Source organism: Bacillus rossius, chromosome 3, assembly GCF_032445375.1.
Source record: "Bacillus rossius redtenbacheri isolate Brsri chromosome 3, Brsri_v3, whole genome shotgun sequence".
In the NCBI taxonomy this organism is placed as follows: Eukaryota; Metazoa; Arthropoda; class Insecta; order Phasmatodea; family Bacillidae; genus Bacillus; species Bacillus rossius.
The window spans coordinates 4,637,730-4,661,727 of record NC_086332.1 but is presented as its reverse complement, the minus strand read 5'-3'; the positions used below and the strand labels follow the sequence as shown (position 1 = coordinate 4,661,727).

General features: G+C 45.0%; 1 protein-coding gene across 2 annotated transcripts in view; it reads right to left on the bottom strand.

Annotated features, from left to right (window-relative positions):
• Nucleotides 1–1,877: 1,877 nt before the first annotated feature.
• The window catches only part of LOC134530119 (uncharacterized), a 317,722-nt gene continuing 295,601 nt past the window's right edge, over nt 1,878–23,998 (bottom strand). For both annotated transcript variants that reach the window (XM_063364725.1, XM_063364724.1), the window contains one exon: nt 1,878–5,311. In XM_063364725.1, coding sequence (XP_063220795.1) covers nt 4,372–5,311 — 940 coding nt within the window. In that variant the 3' untranslated portion in view covers nt 1,878–4,371. The remainder of the gene's footprint in view (nt 5,312–23,998) is intronic.

The window sequence follows — 23,998 nt, the reverse complement described above, 5'->3', positions numbered from 1 at the left end:
TAATCTCTACCTCTCTCCATATTCTCGGCTTGCCTCTCCCTGTCCAGCGCTTGCCGACAACCAAGCCTATCCAACATCAATCCCCAGCCGAGTCACGCTGGATGTCGCTGGACGGTGGGCTTTATCAGGTCCCCTGCTTCATTTGTGAGAAAGCGACGTTAAGAACTAGTCTTTCAGAAAATATCACTGGGCTGGATTGGACCATAATTTGAAAACCCTACAAGATAGAGGAATAATGTACGGAGATATCTTGTTTAGAATTTCACTGCGGACATTTTCTACGCCTAGGCTTTTTTCTGCCCGATGCTTAGTTTGTTAGTTACAACGCAAAATTATCCTAATCGGCTATCAACCATTTATTCCATTATTATTCATTTCTGACTGGGGGACATGGTTTGACCCGCGATATACCCGATTCCGCGATCAATCGGGGCGCGATATACCGGGAGTTTACTGTACTTTGTTTCTAGTCGTATTGTTGAGCACTTTTATGTTTATATTACTGAAATGTATTTTATGTTAATTATTCAGTAAAATATTACAATTTTAGCATAATTTAAAATTTTTTACAGTTAATTGTAACTTTTACTGTATATAAATGTTTAGATTTTTAAGTTGAAATTAATTTTTCCTTTTTTGTTTCTCATTTTCGGCACTTTTGCGGATTATCCGCGATTTTCACTATCCGCGGTGGCCCTGCCACTTAATTTAGCGGATAATCGGGAGTGTACTGTATGTGCATTTTGAGTCACCATATTTATTTTTACAGTATCTGTTCGATACCAAAACCAACTTGCCTTCGAACACTAGTTCGCATCTCGTGATGAAGATGGTTCGATAGGCCTGAGGCTGGCTTGTATCCCAGTCACAGTCACAGGGAGGTTGTCATGGCATGATTGGGGCGTACTAGGCGAGTGATTCTGCGGTTGTGTGGTCTCATTGGTTGGTGCTTAAGCTAGTTGGAGGAGAGACCTACCCCCACTTAACTTTGTGTGAACGATAAATGCTTGCAGCACCTTTTGTATATCCGTGATTTTTAGCTGCGATCTGTATCTGGTGGAAAACTGTAAGTAATTGAGTAAACAGTCTGTGCTATTGACATTACAACAATTATGAATCATTTCAAAATTTGTACACATAAAGTAACCATTTAATACGTTTCTAATATGTAATATAGTAAATTAAAGCAGGCAGGTGCTCGTCTCAACATCCTGAAATATCTCGCCTGAGCGGGCCCTAGGAAGTGAGAAAAAGCTCTTTAAAGATTTTAGAGTAAAGTTTGACAGAATTTTTTCACAATTTGTAAAGTCAGGGACGTGGCTCAATTGTCAAATACCGGCTGGGGTTTGATACCCTCTGGTACATTTAAAAAAAAAAAAAAAAAAAAAAAAACCTCTTTTTCATTCTTTTTGTGTCTTGCAATATCAAACTATTAATTACAGAAATTAAATATATTTAAACAGTTAAATGTATGTATTAAAAATTAATATTTTCAATTTAGTAAAGTATAATGTCATTTAGTTAATTAATGTATTTAAACAGGAATTGTTTTAAAATAAAACATTTTTTAAAATTTATTTACTGTGGAGTTTGTTTCTTATTTAGTATTTATGTATTTGGAATATTTTTCTTTAGAAGTAAGAATATTATTAAATTAAATAATTAACTAAATTCCTTTCTAAAATTTTTTATAACATCCAAAATCTATAAAATAAATTATAACAGAAAATAAATTTTTGAGATGAGAGTTTGCAAAATAAAGTAGACAGAACCACTCAGGAACACAAATACTTAAACACTTAAACATACCTACTTCATAAAATGTATCCAAACAACTCAATAAAATGATATATCTAAGTACATATGAGATAAATAAATTTGATTTATTGATTTATCTTTATTTTTGTTTTGTTTTTACATTTTATAAAAACCTGACATTATGTTATTGTTAAGATGCAGTTCATTTAGGTAGTTTTACTGTCTATATGCAAAAATATTAGACTACTTTGTTCATTACTTACAGAATTATATAAAACTTATTTATGCTAGTACAGATATATCATTACAACATCATTTTACTTAGTTACAGTTTTTTTTGTGTGTGTGTCAAATTGGTAATATAATATTGATTGAACTTAACATAGGTACTGTTTTTTGTCAGTTGCATATCACATTCTAGCTTCTAACCTTTTTGATAAGATGTAACACTTAAAACTAAACTAAACAAGTGGAGCATATTCTTGAAAGTACAGTTTTATAAATGCATACCATACACTGATAAAATATCTAAAATGGCAATTATGTGAGACATGGCAACACTGCCACTCACAACACAATGTTTATTATGTAAACCACAATTGCAGAGGTGCCAATATGTTTACTGCGTTAGCCTGAAGTTACATACAATGTTCAGAAATGAAGTACATACATGTTACGTAGCAGAATTCTAAACTGAATGTTAATGCTCTACATTTGCTACAAATTAATTTAGGTACAAAGTACTTCAATTTTAAGAACCTGAAATGGCTAGAAACATGTTTTAGCATTTTATTATGGTTATTACCTACTTCATTAATTTGACAATTTCAAATAAGCCAAAAACATATTTGTGGTATAGTAAATAACATTTTGTGTCATGACAATAGATTTTTGATAGTGGTACGTAATGGACTTTTAGGATCATAAGAAGAAAACGACCAACTAGCCTAAGTGCTTGAATTCACTTTGAGAACATAAAACCTGAATATTACCTACTTCTCTGTGTATGTAAAGACTCTAATTCTCCTGGAATGCTAACAATTCCCAAGGAACGTCAATCATTTGTGCTCTTGAAAGCAAAGTTTGTATTAGTAAAATCATTTAATTTTACAGGTGAGTGTAAATATATAATGATTTCATGGTAATTAAGCATATGTGAACTGGGCTTTGTGCTGAGAATAGAATAAATGAAATTCTTAACTATTACCACCAATATGCAGTTTCAATCATTATAACTTTCGCCATTATTATTTTAAAAAATTACTGTCTTTTGAAAACCATGTTTCATTATTTTTTGAGAGAAATTACATAAAAGTATAATGAATAATAAGTACATAAATGACATAGCCATATCCGAGCAAGATGTATTCTAAATGTATAGCTTCCTTAAAAATAACAACTTTTGCTTTAACAACAAGATAACAGAATTTATTTTTAAAAATGCTATTTTAATTATGGCACTTAAAGGAATGTCAGTTTCTTACTCAGATGTGCATTTAATTGACATGTGCACTGTTCAGCATTGCGGTCACAAACATCTGTTTATCTCCTTAATTACAAAAATGATCAACAATTAGATACTGGAGATTGCTGATTAATCATAGCAAAGATATTAATAAAAACTACAGCTAAGTCAGTAACTGTCAACAGCAAGAGAGTTGGAAATGCGCAATTAAACACTCCTAATTTTTATCAAAAAAGGTATGTAATCCTTTACTATTAAGCATTTCAGACCTATAAAACAAAAACATTGGGCAAATATACTAATAATCAAATTAATTGACTTACAGTAATGTAGTGACAATATTTTGTATAAAATATACAATTAATAAGTCTCTAAATTATATACTCTTGCAATATTACCCCAGAATTACATACAATTATGAATGCTATACTTCTCAAACATTTTTAAGCCTAAAGTCAATTGAAAAAAAAAATTAAGATGGCAACGAAAGACTATTCTAGTGTCAAACATGTGATGAATGTATTTTGGCACTCTTTCATACTTGTTCATTTTTGCAGCTGTTCAGTTTTAAACAATATTTTTTTAATAACATCACTGACTTGGGATTTCAGAGTAAATATTCTTGACGTTGGTTGTATATAAGTTGTCTGAATATTCTAGATTCTCTCCATACGTCTGGCAGTCTTTTCTGTGATGTCACACATTTTTTTCTCGAGTTATCTAATGCAAGGATCTGTTATAAAATAGTTTGCACAAACTTTATCATATTTAAAAAACTGGTCCCCATTAGAGATTTTTTTAAAAAAAAATAAGTATTGAAGTTATTTATATCTTACCTATTGTATTAATAAATTAACTCACAATGTGTATGCTTAACGTAAGTCAAAAAAAAATATATATATATCAAAAACTTTAAGTGATAGTAAACATAACAAATATTTTATTTGTTTTAGTACACAAAAGATTATTTACATAAATTTTTGAATTATATATATGTACATATAAATTTTTTTAAAATATGATATTGAATTTTAAGTAATGTATACGAATGTGGACCTGATCAATAATATAAAAAAATATGTTAGGATAGTTAAGGATTGTTGTTACGCAGTGTGTGGAAGTTGAAACGTGGAGACGCGCAGAGCCGCTCACTTCCTGCCCGGGCGCACCTTGATGACCACGCCTCCCCCGCCGTTCCGCAGCCCCGGGTACCGGTCGAAGCCGTTCTCCCGGTGCCTCGCCGGCGCGCCAACCCGGCTCTCGGTCACCGTGGTCGTCTCGCTCGACTCCACGGTCTCCGTGGACAGCCCGCCGCGCGTGGGCACCGTCTTCTTGGAGAAGCTCTGCACGGTGTCGGTGACGCCGGGCCGCGCCGGGTCCCGGGACCGCGACGTGACGCGCACCGTCTCGGAGAAGTCCCCGGCGCCGGGGCTGCCCCTGCGCACCACGGACCGCGTGCCGTTCTGGAGGCCGGCGTCGGTGCTGGACGAGCGGAAGGACTCGCCGTGGCCGTTGCCGACGGGGGACGGCCCCTCGTCGCCGTGCAGGGTCCGGAAGAGCTCGGGCGCGCGGTCCTGCAGGCCGCGCATGAACACCCGCCGCTTGGCGTCGCCGTCGCCGAGGTCCCGCTGGCTGCGGCTGATGCTGGCGAGGATGCCCGGGCTCTTGAGGGGCGGCGGGGACTCGTCGAGGCGGTGCAGCTGGGGGTTGGACCGGTGCAGCGAGGAGGAGGCCGGCTCCTCGCCCGCAGCGTGCGCGCTGAAGCTCTTGCTGCGCGCGAGGCTGGAGCGGTAGCTGCGCGCAGGCTTGACGGGCCCCGCCGGCGCCACGTGGTTCACGAACGACACGTTGATGAGGCTGGACGAGTGGGGGGACCTGGCGAGCCCCGGCGAGGACGTGCGCTGCTGCCACTGGCTGCTGCTCCCGCTGCTGCTCTGCTGCTGGCGCTTCTCGTACAGCAGCTTGCGTGGGAGCGTCTGTGCCGAGCGCGCGCGGTCCGTGTCTCCGTTGGCGGGGGTCGGCGCCGGCCCGTCGCTCACCAGGCGGCTCGTGGACTTGCTGAGGCGGCCCAGCGTGCTGCTGCTCACCCTGCGACACGCGTTCACACACTCGCTGCAGGCACTCGGCCACAGTTCATACACAAGGGATGATCATCAGAACCTTACGGCCGCGAAGGCCACGTTCGTGGTCGGATTTCTCTCATTTGACACAGTATTTGAATCATATTAGGAAATATTGAAGGACAGTTTTACATCACAATAATTAATATTTGACCACCTTAATCTGACCCTTATAAATCACGTGTTGCTTAGAAAAGAAGAGCTTAGCATTCCAAAAGAGTTAAAGACTTCCATTAAGGTGAATAAAACCAGCTATTTTTGAATTTACCTTTTTTTTTTTACTATATGTTATATTATATATCAATATTATAGCCATGACAAATCATAAATAATGTAATTATAATATTATTCACGTTATTATAGTCTTGCTTTAATTAACAGGCTCTAGCATTTAAGAAATACTGGCGGATCCAGGGAAAAAAGGGTGTAGTCCAACCCTCTCCCAAAGCCTGAATAATTTTTAAAATTTCTTACTAAAGTATTATTTTACTGCAGTGCTATATAGATAACAGGACATTTCTGAACCAGAAATAAAATGTACCAAATATTTAAATTCTAAATGTACTAAAACTGTATTAGAAAATTTAATTTGGCCCTCCCCTGCCCATCGCTATGGACCTGCCTTTGGTAAGCAATGGAAGAAAATCACAGATTGTTTCACGAGAGCAGCTTCAGTTGACATAACTATGCTAGACCACGGAATGCTGACTTGGACAAGGGTCCAGAGCTAGAAGCTGTGGCTTCAGGCCAAACATCACAGCAATACAGTGTGACCAGGGCCGCAACTAAGGGGGGGCAAGCGGGGCATACGCCCCGGGTGCAAAGCTATGGGGGGCGCCGGAATCGCTTGCATTGTAATTCTATTCCTATTGGTAACTGGTAAAAAGTTTTTGCATGGAAGTTACAGTAGCACAGAAACTGTTACATATAGGTATGGAAAATGCTTAAATAGCACCATTTTTCCGTGGGAGGGCCCCCGGACAACCGCTTTATTGGTGTGGTATGTGCAAAAAAGAGGGGGGGGGGGGGGGCGCATGAATCCATTCATGCCCCGGTTGCCAGAGACTCTAGTTGCGGCCCTGAGTGTAACTGTCAGAAACTAGAAATATTCCTTCATATCACAGCACTCACAGACAATTAAATTAATTCAATCAAATCAATACAATTATTTTATTAATTAGAACTATTTATACCTTACGCAACCTTAAAATACATCGAAGAGTTGTAGTGAAGAATAATGTCATTCAGGAATAAAAATCCAAATTTTTGACATCATTTTCACAATAATTAAAGATCTTTTTTATTGGTTATAGATTAACGCAATATATCCTATTTTAATTATATCCGTTATATATGTCCTAATGAACAGTCTTATGTCGGTTACAGAGCTTTTTAAAGTACGAAGTACTATTTCCAGAACCTTTTCGCTGAATAACCAAACAAACTTACAATTGACCGTGGCCTATTTACTTCAATTCATTGTCTAGCAATATGGCACTGTTATAGTTTTGGAATTATAAAGTTAGTGGGTTTTATACCAGAATATATAATATAAATTCGCCAACACAGACTCACTGACTGATTCAATAGCGGTGTATGAATTCTGTTTTCATGCGCTTATAGTGTAACATTTTTGTCGCTCTTTGCTAACCTGTTTCCTTCTACATAGCATTGCTGCCAAGTCAGTGGCGCATGGCGGCATAGAGTCATATTTTGACAAGGCCGATAGTTTAAGCATTTTTTAGTGATAAAGTATCGAGCCGTGGCTTAGTTTTCTACGTTTTGGCTGCGTATATCAAGTTGTTGGCCTCCACATGCAAATATGAATCTACCAACCACTGTGGTGTCAATTTTCCATCACCAATGATATAATTAAATTGATCGCGAACAGATGTTAAAGCATAATGAATTCTAGCATACTAATGTCGTTTCGACCCCTATTCAATTGAGCAGCTTCATACGAATAGAACTGCCAATATGGTTGCCATCCTGGTGTATAACTAATCAAATCCACAGCAAAGAAGATTATTGAATGACCAGGTACAATTAACACAAAAATGTAGTCTTACAAAAAGAGTTCTTCTTTTAAAAACAATTCCTTTTTAAATATAGTTTTTATCATTTCTTATGTATAAGAAATAATTTTCATTTGCATAGTATTAAAAAAAAATTGAATTTTTTAAAAATATTTCATTTGTATTAAAATAAAATTTTTGTTATATTCATCATTTTTCAACAGGTGCCTTAGGCACCTTACAACGAACTAGTATTATTAGTATGTATAGAACGGAAAAGGAACATGTACAGGAATAAGCTGTCTCAGATTTGAAAGAGTGCGGTCTTCAGGAGGCTTCTTTTCGTGACAAGACTGAGTTCTAAATCGCGTGCATGCACAAGACAATGAACATCCCTAGTTTACAGGCAATAGAAGAGTTCAAAAGCATGGGTGCTGAGAGCATGTGAGCTGACAGCTGAGGGTGCTGAGAGCATGTGAGCAGTCAGCTGAGGGTGCTGAGAGCATGTGAGTAGACAGTTGAGGGTGCTGAGAGCATGGGTGTTGAGAGCATGTGAGCAGACAGCTGAGGGTGCTGAAAGCATGTGAGCAGACAGCTGAGGGTGCTGAGAGCATGGGTGCTGAGAGCATGTGAGCAGACAGCTGAGGGTGCTGAGAGCATGTGAGCAGACAGCTGAGGGTGCTGAGAGCATGTGAGTAGACAGTTGAGGGTGCTGAGAGCATGGGTGCTGAGAGCATGTGAGCAGACAGCTGAGGGTGCTGAGAGAATGTGAGCAGACAGCTGAGGGTGCTGAGAGCATGTGAGTAGACAGTTGAGGGTGCTGAGAGCATGGGTGCTGAGAGCATGTGAGCAGACAGCTGAGGGTGCTGAAAGCATGTGAGCAGACAGCTGAGGGTGCTGAGAGCATGTGAGTAGACAGTTGAGGGTGCTGAGAGCATGGGTGCTGAGAGCATGTGAGCAGACAGCTGAGGGTGCTGAGAGCATGTGTGCTGAGAGCATGTGAGCAGACAGCTGAGGGTGCTGTGAGCATGGGTGCTGAGAGCATACGAGCAGACAGCTGAGGGTGCTGAGAGCATGTGAGCGGACAGTTGAGGGTGCTGAGAGCATGGGTGCTGAGAGCATCTGAGCAGACAGCTGAGGGTGCTGAGAGCATGTGAGCAGACAGCTGAGGGTGCTGAGAGCATGTGAGCAGACAGCTGAGGGTGCTGAGAGCATGCGAGCAGACAGCTGAGGGTGCTGAGAGCATACGAGCAGACAGCTGAGGGTGCTGAGAGCATGTGAGTAGACAGTTGAGGGTGCTGCGAGCATGGGTGTTGAGAGCATGTGAGCAGACAGCTGAGGGTGCTGAAAGCATGTGAGCAGACAGCTGAGGGTGCTGAGAGCATGGGTGCTGAGAGCATCTGAGCAGACAGCTGAGGGTGCTGAGAGCATGTGAGCAGACAGCTGAGGGTGCTGAGAGCATGCGAGCAGACAGCTGAGGGTGCTGAGAGCATGTGAACAGACAGCTGAGGGTGCTGAGAGCATGTGAGCAGACAGCTGAGGGTGCTGAGAGCATGCGAGCAGACAGCTGAGGGTGCTGAGAGCATACGAGCAGACAGCTGAGGGTGCTGAGAGCATGCGAGCAGACAGCTGAGGGTGCTGAGAGCATACGAGCAGACAGCTGAGGGTGCTGAGAGCATGCGAGCAGACAGCTGAGGGTGCTGAGAGCATGCGAGCAGACAGCTGAGGGTGCTGAGAGCATGTGAGCAGACAGCTGAGGGCGCTGAGAGCATGTGAACAGACAGCTGAGGGTGCTGAGCGCATGCGAGCAGACAGCTGAGGGTGCTGAGAGCATGTGAGCTGACAGCTGAGGGTGCTGAGAGCATGCGAGCAGACAGCTGAGGGTGCTGAGAGCATACGAGCAGACAGCTGAGGGTGCTGAGAGCATGCGAGCAGACAGCTGAGGGTGCTGAGAGCATACGAGCAGACAGCTGAGGGTGCTGAGAGCATGCGAGCAGACAGCTGAGGGTGCTGAGAGCATGCGAGCAGACAGCTGAGGGTGCTGAGAGCATGTGAGCAGACAGCTGAGGGTGCTGAGAGCATGGGTGCTGAGAGCATCTGAGCAGACAGCTGAGGGTGCTGAGAGCATGTGAACAGACAGCTGAGGGTGCTGAGAGCATACGAGCAGACAGCTGAGGGTGCTGAGAGCATGCGAGCAGACAGCTGAGGGTGCTGAGAGCATGCGAGCAGACAGCTGAGGGTGCTGAGAGCATGTGAGCAGACAGCTGAGGGTGCTGAAAGCATGTGAGCAGACAGCTGAGGGTGCTGAGAGCATGGGTGCTGAGAGCATCTTAGCAGACAGCTGAGGGTGCTGAGAGCATGTGAGCAGACAGCTGAGGGTGCTGAGAGCATGTGAACAGACAGCTGAGGGTGCTGAGAGCATGTGAGCAGACAGCTGAGGGTGCTGAGAGCATGCGAGCAGACAGCTGAGGGTGCTGAGAGCATACGAGCAGACAGCTGAGGGTGCTGAGAGCATGCGAGCAGACAGCTGAGGGTGCTGAGAGCATACGAGCAGACAGCTGAGGGTGCTGAGAGCATGCGAGCAGACAGCTGAGGGTGCTGAGAGCATGCGAGCAGACAGCTGAGGGTGCTGAGAGCATGCGAGCAGACAGCTGAGGGTGCTGAGAGCATGTGAGCAGACAGCTGAGGGCGCTGAGAGCATGTGAACAGACAGCTGAGGGTGCTGAGAGCATGCGAGCAGACAGCTGAGGGTGCTGAGAGCATGTGAGCAGACAGCTGAGGGCGCTGAGAGCATGTGAGCAGACAGCTGAGGGTGCTGAGAGCATGTGAGCAGACAGCTGAGGGTGCTGAGAGCATGTGAGCAGACAGCTGAGGGTGCTGAGAGCATGTGAGCAGACAGCTGAGGGTGCTGAGAGCATGTGAGCAGACAGCTGAGGGCGCTGAGAGCATGTGAACAGACAGCTGAGGGTGCTGAGAGCATGCGAGCAGACAGCTGAGGGTGCTGAGAGCATGTGAGCAGACAGCTGAGGGTGCTGAGAGCATGTGAGCAGACAGCTGAGGGTGCTGAGAGCATGCGAGCAGACAGCTGAGGGTGCTGAGAGCATGCGAGCAGACAGCTGAGGGTGCTGAGAGCATGCGAGCAGACAGCTGAGGGTGCTGAGAGCATGTGAGCAGACAGCTGAGGGTGCTGAGAGCATGTGAGCAGACAGCTGAGGGCGCTGAGAGCATGCGAGCAGACAGCTGAGGGTGCTGAGAGCATACGAGCAGACAGCTGAGGGTGCTGAGAGCATGTGAGCAGACAGCTGAGGGTGCTGAGAGCATGTGAGCAGACAGCTGAGGGCGCTGAGAGCATGCGAGCAGACAGCTGAGGGTGCTGAGAGCATACGAGCAGACAGCTGAGGGTGCTGAGAGCATGTGAGCAGACAGCTGAGGGTGCTGAGAGCATGTGAGCAGACAGCTGAGGGTGCTGAGAGCATGTGAACAGACAGCTGAGGGTGCTGAGAGCATGCGAGCAGACAGCTGAGGGTGCTGAGAGCATGCGAGCAGACAGCTGAGGGCGCTGAGAGCATGTGAACAGACAGCTGAGGGTGCTGAGAGCATGCGAGCAGACAGCTGAGGGTGCTGAGAGCATGCGAGCAGACAGCTGAGGGCGCTGAGAGCATGTGAACAGACAGCTGAGGGTGCTGAGAGCATGCGAGCAGACAGCTGAGGGTGCTGAGAGCATGCGAGCAGACAGCTGAGGGCGCTGAGAGCATGTGAGCAGACAGCTGAGGGCGCTGAGAGCATGTGAACAGACAGCTGAGGGTGCTGAGAGCATGCGAGCAGACAGCTGAGGGTGCTGAGAGCATGCGAGCAGACAGCTGAGGGTGCTGAGAGCATGCGAGCAGACAGCTGAGGGTGCTGAGAGCATGTGAGCAGACAGCTGAGGGTGCTGAGAGCATGTGAGCAGACAGCTGAGGGTGCTGAGAGCATGCGAGCAGACAGCTGAGGGTGCTGAGAGCATGCGAGCAGACAGCTGAGGGTGCTGAGAGCATGTGAGCAGACAGCTGAGGGCGCTGAGAGCATGTGAGCAGACAGCTGAGGGTGCTGAGAGCATGCGAGCAGACAGCTGAGGGTGCTGAGAGCATGCGAGCAGACAGCTGAGGGTGCTGAGAGCATGCGAGCAGACAGCTGAGGGTGCTGAGAGCATCTGAGCAGACAGCTGAGGGTGCTGAGAGCATGCGAGCAGACAGCTGAGGGTGCTGAGAGCATGCGAGCAGACAGCTGAGGGTGCTGAGAGCATGTGAGCAGACAGCTGAGGGTGCTGAGAGCATGTGAGCAGACAGCTGAGGGTGCTGAGAGCATGTGAGCAGACAGCTGAGGGCGCTGAGAGCATGTGAGCAGACAGCTGAGGGTGCTGAGAGCATGCGAGCAGACAGCTGAGGGTGCTGAGAGCATGTGAGCAGACAGCTGAGGGCGCTGAGAGCATGTGAACAGACAGCTGAGGGTGCTGAGAGCATGTGAGCAGACAGCTGAGGGCGCTGAGAGCATGTGAGCAGACAGCTGAGGGCGCTGAGGGCATGCGAGCAGACAGCTGAGGGATCTGAGAGCATGCGAGCAGACAGCTGAGGGTGCTGAGAGCATGTGAGCAGACAGCTGAGGGCGCTGAGAGCATGGGAGCAGACAGCTGAGGGCGCTGAGAGCATGTGAGCAGACAGCTGAGGGCGCTGAGAGCATGTGAACAGACAGCTGAGGGTGCTGAGAGCATGTGAGCAGACAGCTGAGGGCGCTGAGAGCATGTGAGCAGACAGCTGAGGGTGCTGAGAGCATGCGAGCAGACAGCTGAGGGTGCTGAGAGCATGCGAGCAGACAGCTGAGGGTGCTGAGAGCATGTGAGCAGACAGCTGAGGGCGCTGAGAGCATGTGAGCAGACAGCTGAGGGCGCTGAGAGCATGCGAGCAGACAGCTGAGGGCGCTGAGAGCATGTGAGCAGACAGCTGAGGGTGCTGAGAGCATGTGAGCAGACAGCTGAGGGTGCTGAGAGCATGTGAGCAGACAGCTGAGGGTGCTGAGAGCATGCGAGCAGACAGCTGAGGGTGCTGAGAGCATGCGAGCAGACAGCTGAGGGTGCTGAGAGCATGCGAGCAGACAGCTGAGGGTGCTGAGAGCATGTGAGCAGACAGCTGAGGGTGCTGAGAGCATGTGAGCAGACAGCTGAGGGTGCTGAGAGCATGTGAGCAGACAGCTGAGGGCGCTGAGAGCATGTGAGCAGACAGCTGAGGGTGCTGAGAGCATGCGAGCAGACAGCTGAGGGTGCTGAGAGCATGTGAGCAGACAGCTGAGGGTGCTGAGAGCATGTGAGCAGACAGCTGAGGGTGCTGAGAGCATGTGAGCAGACAGCTGAGGGCGCTGAGAGCATGTGAACAGACAGCTGAGGGTGCTGAGAGCATGTGAGCAGACAGCTGAGGGCGCTGAGAGCATGTGAGCAGACAGCTGAGGGCGCTGAGGGCATGCGAGCAGACAGCTGAGGGTGCTGAGAGCATGTGAGCAGACAGCTGAGGGTGCTGAGAGCATGTGAGCAGACAGCTGAGGGCGCTGAGAGCATGTGAGCAGACAGCTGAGGGCGCTGAGAGCATGTGAGCAGACAGCTGAGGGCGCTGAGAGCATGCGAGCAGACAGCTGAGGGTGCTGAGAGCATGTGAGCAGACAGCTGAGGGCGCTGAGAGCATGTGAGCAGACAGCTGAGGGCGCTGAGAGCATGTGAGCAGACAGCTGAGGGCGCTGAGGGCATGCGAGCAGACAGCTGAGGGTGCTGAGAGCATGTGAGCAGACAGCTGAGGGCGCTGAGAGCATGTGAGCAGACAGCTGAGGGCGCTGAGGGCATGCGAGCAGACAGCTGAGGGTGCTGAGAGCATGCGAGCAGACAGCTGAGGGTGCTGAGAGCATGTGAGCAGACAGCTGAGGGCGCTGAGAGCATGTGAGCAGACAGCTGAGGGCGCTGAGGGCATGCGAGCAGACAGCTGAGGGTGCTGAGAGCATGTGAGCAGACAGCTGAGGGCGCTGAGAGCATGTGAGCAGACAGCTGAGGGCGCTGAGGGCATGCGAGCAGACAGCTGAGGGTGCTGAGACGCAGTGCCTCGCCGAGAGGTAGCTGAGACGCACTGCCCGCCGCTCACGTAACCGACCTGGTCCCGCGCCACCAGCGATGGGCGTGTCCCGGGCGGAAGTCAGGCCACTGCCCGGGGCGCCGCTCCTCAGCCAGGACTGCCAACTGTCCGGCTGCCACCTACTTTCTCCGACCACTCTCTCCTGGGCCCGCATCCTTCCCGCACAGCCGTTTACACAACATTTGCATAAGGATGGTGTAATAGGGCGGGGGTCACAGAGACAGGGTTGCCCGCGACTCCACACGAGCACACAGCACACATGGCAGGCACGGCTGCCGGGGTGGCCAATAACATCCTCCAATTTACGAACTTCGTTTGTGTTTCCATAATGTAGCATTGGAAAAATTTGGTTGTCTGTAAAGCCGGTTTACGGACGATAGTTTAACGTGACAACGTCATAACAAAACATTGATGAAACGATTGCATACTTTTATGATAAAAATTGAATCTTTTTATTGAATTATCACTATTTTGTATGGATACAAAGAAGGAGTGAAATGAAATCTACCATTTAATTGATAAATTTACTTTTATTTCATTAATTCAAATATGTTTATTACTTTAACGAAGATATTATTTTAACTATAACTTTTATACATGTTTGCTATTTAACTTCTTCCAATCTGTGTTATTTCGTTAAGGATAGAACGATGATAGGAAAAGTAGGAAACGAATGGGAGTGTTTCAAGTTTAATGTGCCTCGAAAAAGTCAAATCGATGGTTGTTCCAATCGAGTGGAAGAGAGATAGAGGCGACGCAAGCGTACAATGAGCGTAACGGGATAATGTGCGTTACGGGACACTTTCGTGCGTTCAGCCGGCGTTCATCGATTTATTAGACGTTGTCACGTCAAAAAATCACACTTTACATTGCAAAATTTAATAATCTTTTTCGAAAATATGTTTTGAAATACATACTGAATTTGTCTTAACATTAAAAAAAAATATTGTGATAGAGAGATTGGTAAAAAAATTATATCAGAAAGAACTGTCTTAATTGTGCCATAGAAGGTCTAGCTTACAGAATATAAGTGTTGCCATTATTGCTATGAGTTCTTTATTACTGATCTTTTGTAATCTTAAAATGTAAAAAAATGTTAGCCATTCAAAATGGTGGTTGTTAGCATCTTATGACAATAATTTCTTTATAGTGCTATATCTGTTTTTTCAACTACCACGAAAATTATTTTTAAAATTGCCACTTCATTATGTGGAGAAGGGGTGGGAAATTTTTTTTTAAATCTCCTGACGAAAAGAGAAGACGTGTAGGTAAATATTCTACGCGAGCAAAAAAAAAAAAAAAAAAAAAAAAGAGACATAACAAGACGCCGTGAATGGCGCATTGTGTGCTAAGTTCTTCCATGACCTTGCCTCTATGTCTGAGGACTCCCGAGGCAGTCCCTGCTCGCGGAAGTTGTACCTGCGCATGCCCGGAAACCCGGTAGCCTCAGTGGCCCCGGAGTGCCCGGAGGAAACACGCCAGTTTCCTACTTGCAGTCATACGGGCACTGTGACAGCCTCGGCAAGATGTGCGGGGTCGCTTTCCTCATACGATAGTGTGCAAAAAGAAGTTATGTGGCGATTGAAGTGGTTCGCAGCTGTCCTCAACTAGTACAGGTGTGAGGGTTGGTGCTGGCTGGTCTGATCAGTGCTAGGTATGCGCTACCCTGATTGGAAGGCCTCTGAGGGCACAGTCTTGACGCAAGGAAGTATGTCCCCAGAGCCCGAGCGGGGACCATATAATAATATCTGGACTGTTTGAAACTGACTGTTGTTACCCGGACCCTACCTGATGGTGCACACGCCGGGAACCAGTCCTGTACCGCACGCAGACCGAAGATAGCATGAAAGCATGTCCTCGCTCAAATGACAGGGTCTGGTGATTCCTCTCACGTGGAGGCTGCCACGGTCCTGCTACACAGAGGGCCTCCAGAGACCTTCTGGACAACTCCCTGCGCGGAACCTACGAGTGGTCGTGGAGGAACTCTCTGGGGATACCTCTCGGTTCCAGCAGAGTTACAGAATAATATACAACCATTCCAAAGATGAATCCCTGCTCAAGTGATTTTGGTATACATGAGAAATCTGTGACATTTAAACTGGTGCCAGTTGAACCTGCGACACTGCAAGGTTCCCTAACCTCAAAAGTATGTTGATTTCAATTCATTTACAACTCCTAACAAACTTATTCCTGATTTTCTACGTGCCGAACCAACGTGCCTTTATTGCTAGTCATTTTTTCAAGTGACGCTAGAGAAGGTGCTCTCACAGAAAACCCAAGTTTTCCAGGCAGAATTCGAGACTGTTTAGAGTTATTATACGACTGTCTAGAGTTATCATACGAGACTGTGTAGAGTTATTATACGAGACTGGCTAGAGTTATTATTTGAACAGGACCAAGGAGCACGCACCGCCATGCGCATCAAGCGAACTGCGTGCAGTCTTCTCGTAGCGGTACACGCCACTATGAGAGTTTACAACAGAGACTCTATGATGGTCTCATAGTTTAACACGTGAGTAAGTAACCATGTTAAAATCAGGGACTTCGGTTGAATATATAATAAGAATATTTTTAACTCAGAGTTTGAAAAAGTAGTCTGAGCATGTACTTCTTCGTTAACCGTGTGGAACGGTTTAAATATAGGCTAAGTATACTTATCCCATAAATTAGTGCATTCTTCTGACACGCAACTTTAACGAGGTTTTTGACGTGACAACGTCTAATAAATCGATGAACGCCGGTTGCACGCACGAAAAAGTGTCCCGTAACGCACATTGTCCCGTTACGCTGTGTCCCGTTTCGCTCATTGTATGCTTGCGCCACATTAATCTCTCTTCCACTCGACTGGAACAACCATCGATTTGACCTTTTCGAGGCACTCGTTTCCTACTTTTCCTATCATCGTCCTATCCTTAACAGAATAACAAAGATTGTAAGAAGTTAAATAGCAAACATGTATAAAAGTTATAGTTAAAATAATCTCTTCGTTAAAGTAATACACATATTTGAATTAATGAGTGCAAATAAAAGTAAATTTATCAATTAAATTGTAGATTTCATTACACTCCTTTGTATCCATACAAAATAGTGATAATTCAGTAAAAATGATTCAATTTTATTCATAAAAGTATGCAATAATTTCATAAATGTTTTGTTATGACGTTGTCACGTCAAACTATCGTCCGTAAACCGACTTTACAGGCAACCATTTGTTTTTTTAATGTTTACAGTTGAATATTGCTCCATAATTGAAAAAAAAAAAAAACTACTGGTATATGGGTGCAATAATGTGTGAGGTTTGACAGCAAATCTACAAAATGGAGCGAGGCGGCGCAGTAGCGACGCACCGGACTCGCATCCCTGAAAGGTCTAGGTCCGCATGTCCGTGTTACTCGTGCCGAGTGTGGGGCTGGTTCCTAGCTACACCTTCCCTGGCATCCCTGCTCTGTGGAGTGGCGCGTTGTGGCTCCACGGACCTCGCTGTCGACCATGTGTCAAGAGACCAATCCCTCAGAAGCGTGCAGTGCTGGCCGGTATCCGAGGTGTGTTGTTGGCAGGGTCACAACTAGAGGGGGGCATACGGGGCTTGTGCCCCGGGCGTCGCATGTTTGTGGAGGGAAGGGGGGGGGGAAGCGACTGGCAGAGTTATTTCTACTATAGATATTTACTTAAATATCCTATAATAAGAACAAAAAAAATGTTGGAGGGCAGATGAATTGAGTTATTTGTATTAAAAGATACCTACACGTATATCGTCAAATATTTAAAAACTGTACCATCCAACTTGCGATGTATTAAAAACGAAATGACTACAAATCAATCAATTTATTTACCGTATCTAAGTTGAATTAAAATTATTTGAAATAGTAGATATAATATGTGGTGGCGATAAGAGGTTGTTTCAGTTTGGTTGGTTTGAAAGAAAAAGGGGGTGGGGGGGAATAAGGGGTGGGGAGTGGGGCCCCGGGTGGAAACTAGTCAGTCTAGTTACGTCCCTGGTTGTTGGTGACGTGAGCGTGTGAGCGTGTGAGCGTGTACTTGACCGCGGCAGTGGCGGTGCAGCGGGAGGGAGGGCCCGCGCCTGACCCACGCGGCGGTGACGTGGACCCAGGCCAGCCGTCAGCCGGCGGCCCACGTCGAGGGGAGCGGCCATCTTGGGGCGCGCCTTGCGCACTGCTCTCATAAACACCCTGCCCACCCTGCCCACCCTGCCCACGGCTCTGCGCGGCTTCCACCGACGAGCCACTCACTTGAAGGTTCTTCCCAAGTGTGGAGCACGGGAGACCTAAGATGCACATAAAAGTTCTGCCATTCCCGATCACACCCGAACAATTCACCTCAGGCCAACTTTGGGATTTATTTTATTTTCGCGCAGGAAAAATGAATTCAAATATTAAAAGTGGTCGGTTAGGATAGCTACATTAAAACACTTTAAAGCACTATGGACGGTTAGTTATGTTAGTACGGCTACATTAAAATAAACACAGAAATATAAATATGTATAAATAAACCCGAGGTTGGCCGAAGGTGAATATTCGGGCGTGTTCGGGCAGGGACAGAACTTGATGTACATCTTAGACTTCCCGTGGAGTACACCTCTGGATGCTATCTCCGGAGGCTGCCAAGGGTTGGGGAAGGGGAGGGGGGCAGACGGGGATAATACCCCGAGCGCGCATTTGAGGAGCGCTAACCTGGCGGAGTGATTATGACTATAGATATTTACTTGAATATCGTAGTCTTTTAACACAAAAAAAGTTGGAGGGCAGATAAACTGAATTATTTGTATTTAAAAATACATACATGTATAACGTCAAATATTTAAAAACCAACCAACTTCTTATGTACTAAAAATGAAATGACTGGCTGATAAGTTTAATAAAAAAATTATTTGGAATACGTACTGTATTGGAATTAATATGTGGTGGCGATAGGAAGTGTTATCGGGAAATGTTTTGGTTTTGTTGGTTTTATAAAAATAGGAAGGGGGTCGCAAAGATGAGTTCTAGCCCCGGGTGGCTACCAGTGCCTAGGGTTGTTTGCAGTGGCTATCAGCCCCCTCCCCACGAAATAAAACAAAGAAAACCACCCTCCGTGTTGCTGAGCAGTTTGTAGTCAGCCAAGTGTTTCATTGCGAATATTATAAGAGAATATTTTAATGACAGCGTGAGTGTGTTCCCAAGTCGTGTTTCGTCCGAAAATTCGATGTAAGAATCCACTGCGCAGACGCGGTGTTCCAGAGAGCTGACAACGTCACCATTTTTAGTGTGTGCTCTCAGTAGCAACCTTTAACCCGCGCGAGGTGTCTGAAATGTAAACAACTTCCGTTCATGAAGATTCTGGATTGCATCCCAGTCCTGGCAAAAATTTCAGGGCATTTCTTTAACTATTTCCAAGATTAATTCCTAGAGACCAGAAAAATTAGCGGATTCATTTCACGATATGCTAGAATACAAACAACTGTACATTTATATTGCTTCTGTGATTGGCTTACAGTTTATCTGAAGGACTTTTAGCCAATGGTAAACCTTCAACCAAAAAAGTATCGAATCGCAAGCGTCCCAGTTGACAAGTGTCACGAGTCAGTAGCCAATGAGCAAGTGACATTTGCCTGAGTATGTAGAGGGTTGTGGAGTATATCCTAAGGCTCATTGATAGCGTGAATTTTTCCAGTCTCTAGCAATCACGGATAGGTGGAGACAGGAAAAAATCGCGGTTTCATTTCGCGATAGGGTAAAATTTAATTACATAGCCTATACCTTGGAGCAGCTTTCGCTATTGGTTGACTGTTTACCTGGAGGTCTTTGATCCAATAGCAACCGTCAACGAAAGACCCTGAAGGTCATTAAATCCGCGATCTTTTCAATTCCTGTGGATAGTTAGAGGCGCAGTGTCTATTATCTGGGTAGGACACCGCTTTACGGGTCAGTCGATCACGCAGGCGCTATGGCCCCTACACCGTTTAATGTTTCCAACGACGTTACACATGGTAAAATTGATAATATTGTTCAAATCTGTCATGAAAATTTCAATTCTGCCTCCATACGATATCAGTGCTGCTAATAATAACCCTTGCCACTTTGGCCCCCTTTGTAACCGCGGACGTTTTGGCATATTCTACGCTCGCACGAACTTGCTACGTAATCGCTATCAAACGTTTTGCGAATATTGGTATTGGAAGAAGAGGTGCTTCAATGAAGCTTAGATACGTAGTATTTTACGTCCGCAGTGCTCTCGTTTGGCAGGTGCTTGGATTAGTTTCCGATAAACTGTGACGACGTAAAAAAAATAATAACTTTTACTTTAGTGTTACGTCAGCTCGAAGAGCGACCAGATCGTTAAAGGCGACCGAAGGTGAGGCGACCGAAGGTGAGGCAACCACGGACGAATGTGCAAATGCCAGCTTCTCTCCGAGCTATTCAGGGACGTCGTAAAACAGAGTCATCGGACCAGCTGCCTCCCAACCTGGCGCAGTCCTTCTGGAACACACGGTGCTCAGGGGAGGAGGGGGTAAGGGGGGGACGAGGTTCTGCGAGGACTCGGCGGCCATGTGACGTCCTACCAACACACCAAGTATCCCGCGCGCGCGGCGACCATGTTTGGAGCCGGCGAAGGTCGAGGCAAGGTCGAGTATCCCCCCCCCCCCCCTCTCTATCTCTCTCTCACTCTCGCCCGAGTCCCACGCACCGCTACGTAAATTCCTAAACACCTCTTCGCGTCAACATTAAATTTTTTTTACTCTCCCGACGCGCCACACTCGCCATCTCGTTTACAACACCACCATTGGGCGCCGTCTACTCTGGTACCCCGACCTCTGGGTCAAATCCCTGCGGGAACAACGTCCATGGTCACTCGGAGGTACCTACATAACTCTACCGCGTGTTAAGGATCTACAAACACGGCTATTGCAGGGGATATACTAGCGCAAAAACCACGCATCGCATTTGAATTTACCTTTTTTTTGTCCGTATATATTTTGGATTTAACTGATGTCAAGTTACGATCCTGTAAGTTTATAGTGTTTTTATATACACAAACATATATGCATTACCTGTAAAATGTAATAAATAGTATGGTGAAAACGTATGTTTTTAAGATTTTACACATTAAAACAAGGCTGAAAGTAAAATAAATGTCAATAGACATGAGGTGTAAATCAGTAATATTATTCAGTTTAAAAATAAGTTATAACGCTTCATAATAAACCTTAAATACCTCCAAAAACTATGTTCGTGATGTGCAAGACAGTATGAAAGAGGTATAAAGTCGTGTTCGAATTGGCAGATCTTAAATTTCGTATACGGAAATTGTGATGTTTTTCGTGAACTCGTTTTTCATTTGTATGTAGCTAATAAATATTACAAATCTCACAGTTACGATTTCGTCATGTTTGTTTCAACCATTTATACAAAAATAAATCTTTGTTCATTACTGAATTATTTTAAAATTTTAAATTACGCGAAACAATCAAAATAAATAACTTATTGAAGTAAGCCTTAATGCTTGACTTAAATGTTTATGAAATAATTTCAAAGAAAACTGCAAGTGGTAAAATCACGCAAGTTGCATTAGAAGCATTTGAGAGCTGTGTTGAATTAAATATCCCGTAGTTTAAGCTCTAAAGCTCTTTATATGTGTATTTAAAATGTTCAGTATCAACCACATTGGAGTGAAAAAACCAGAAAATAATTAAATTACTAAACATGCCAAATATCGTGGCATGTACGAGGTATCATTGATTTAGTTCGCAGTATTTACGAACAGCAATAAACTGCCATGGACAACGAGGTTAGTGTTCAATTATTTCATTGAAGTCTCCGTGAAAGGTTTATTTCCGCTTTGAATCACACTGTTATCTTATGTCGGACACTACACGGCTTTCAGTCGGTGTGTTTGTTGGCTGTATTATGTAGGTATATTAACAAGGAATGGCAATACAAATGTACCAGATCACGTCCACCGCACGAGACAGGTGTGGACGGCGTGGAAGCACACAGCTGTTCGTCGGAACAGCGGAGCGGCGCCCACGCGCGCCGCGACCCACTTGCCAGCTGCGGGCCGAGGTGGGCCGTCGAGGGGCCTCGTGGGGTGCCCGGCACACGCCCTAGTCGCGCCTGACTGCGCCCGACTGCGCCCGACTGCGCCACACTGCACCTGACTGCGCCAGACTGCACCACACTGCGCCACACTGCACCTGACTGCGCCAGACTGCACCACACTGCGCCTGCGTCGCGCCAGACTGCACCACACTGCGCCTGCGTCGCGCCTGACTGCGCCTAACTGCGCCTGACTGCGCCATACTGCTCCTGACTGCGCCTGACTGCGCCAGACTGTGCCTGACTGTGCCTGACTGTGCCTCGCGCAGGTCGCCCCGCGGGAACCCCGGCTCTGGCGCTGACGCAGGGCCGTAACCAGGATTTCGTAAAATAAAAATAAAAAGGGGTTTAATAATAAAAAAAACTTTTTTTAGTAAGTTTTATTTTTAATTGAGTTTTAAAAGAAAATCGTCACACTAAAATCTCAGGGAACAGTAGACTTTTAGAAGTCCAACCCTTACACATATAAATTTAAGTGACGATTTAAGCTGGGAAAAGAAAATGGAACGTTTTTATGTTGGTTTTTAATTAATTTATTTTAATACTTTTGTTTCGCAAGTTAACTATTATGAATTTTCCTTTAAAACAAGTTTTATATATATATATATATATATATATATATATATGTAATAAGACACTAGAAACACATCCTTTTAGTGTTTTTCCCCTCATATTTAATAATAATTCCTTCCCATGAAAATGCTAATATTTAGGTGATATACTAATCCTTCAATGACTTGATGTAAGTTTTTGGACATACGCCATTGCTAAGAACTTTTTTCTGTTTGAAGAAAAACTAATAAATAAAATAAATAAATAAAAATACTCAAAAAAAAAGGACAAAAACACACAAAATTAAGCAAACAATTGCTGTTGTCAACAAGGATATGAACACCACAAAATATTCCGAAACAGGAATATGGTCAGCAAACAAACAAAGAAAAACAAAGAAAAATGTACTAAGAGAACGAAAAAGTCCCCACAAATGATGACAACACAAAAATATTGAAACCCAAAATAATTCAGCACAACAGATGAAGCGAGACAAAAAACATGACAAAACGAAAAGACAAACAAACACAATAGTTTTACCTAAACAGAAACAAGCGACGTTTCGGGAACTGCTATCTGCTCCCGTCCTCAGGCAGAGACGCACATGGTACGGAAACAATGTACAAATCACGCTCTGCATTAGAAACTACCGCAGTGAACAAAAAATAGCTTGATGCCATACAGCGTAGGATTACGCAACAATTAGGCTATAGTTTATGAAAGACAAAATTATTGTATGGTAACAAGTATATTTAATATAATTTAATAGAGTAATGTTCAAACATTTTCGGGTTACAAAACGAATTCCTACAGTTGAAGAACCATTACGATATTAAATATATTTCTAGCAGTTATATGCTTGCGTGACGTTTGTGAACGCAACACATCAATGGACTAACCGCATGTAGGAATTATTTAGGGATATGTCATTAAGATAACTTATTGACGTGACAACGTCTAATAAAGCGACGAAGCCGGCTGCACGCAGGAAAAAGTGTCCCGTTACGCACATTGTCCCGTTACGCTGTGTCCCGTTACGCTCATTGTACGCTTGCGCCGCATCTATCTCTCTTCCACTCGATTGGAACAACCATCGATTTGACTTTTTCGAGACACATTAAACTTGAAACACTCCCATTCGTTTCCTACTTTTCATATCATCGTCCTATCCTTAACAGAATAACACAGATTGGAAGAAGTATGATTCAATTTTATTCATAAAAGTATGCGATCATTTGATCAATTTTTTGTTATGACGTTGTCACGTTAAACTATCGTCCGTAAACCGACTTTACAGACAACCAATTGTTTTTAAGTGTACTGCATAAGTGGGTGGATAATCTGCTCGTTTTCCTGTTTCAAATACTATTTTATTACTAAGGTTGGCTTTTGTTGCCAAACCTGTCTGCCACGTCGTACTAAGCGAAGTTTAAAAACCTCACCTGTGCTTATGGCCGGAGCGTGAAGATTGTGTGGGACTTGTACGGGACTTATGCGGGACTTTCACGGGACTTGCTGGGCGCGGCTGCCACGGGCTTGCGTCTCGCCGGCGCGGCGTGACGTCACGGTGGATCACGCGCCCGGAATAACAACTTGATCACCCCCCCCCCCCCCCCCGACATCAACAGTTTACTTGCCAGTGGTTCGGCATCACTCTTGTGTAACGTCAGGATTACTAGCGGCACACACATCTCAACTTCTTCTTTTCCAATAACTCTTGATATAAATCAAAATCACGTAACAAAATTTAAAGAAATATTTACCATGCAAGGTGCAACCAAAATGTATTCAAGAATAAAATTAAATGCGAATTTATTTATTGTTCTTTGATCTGAGTCTTACACGCGGT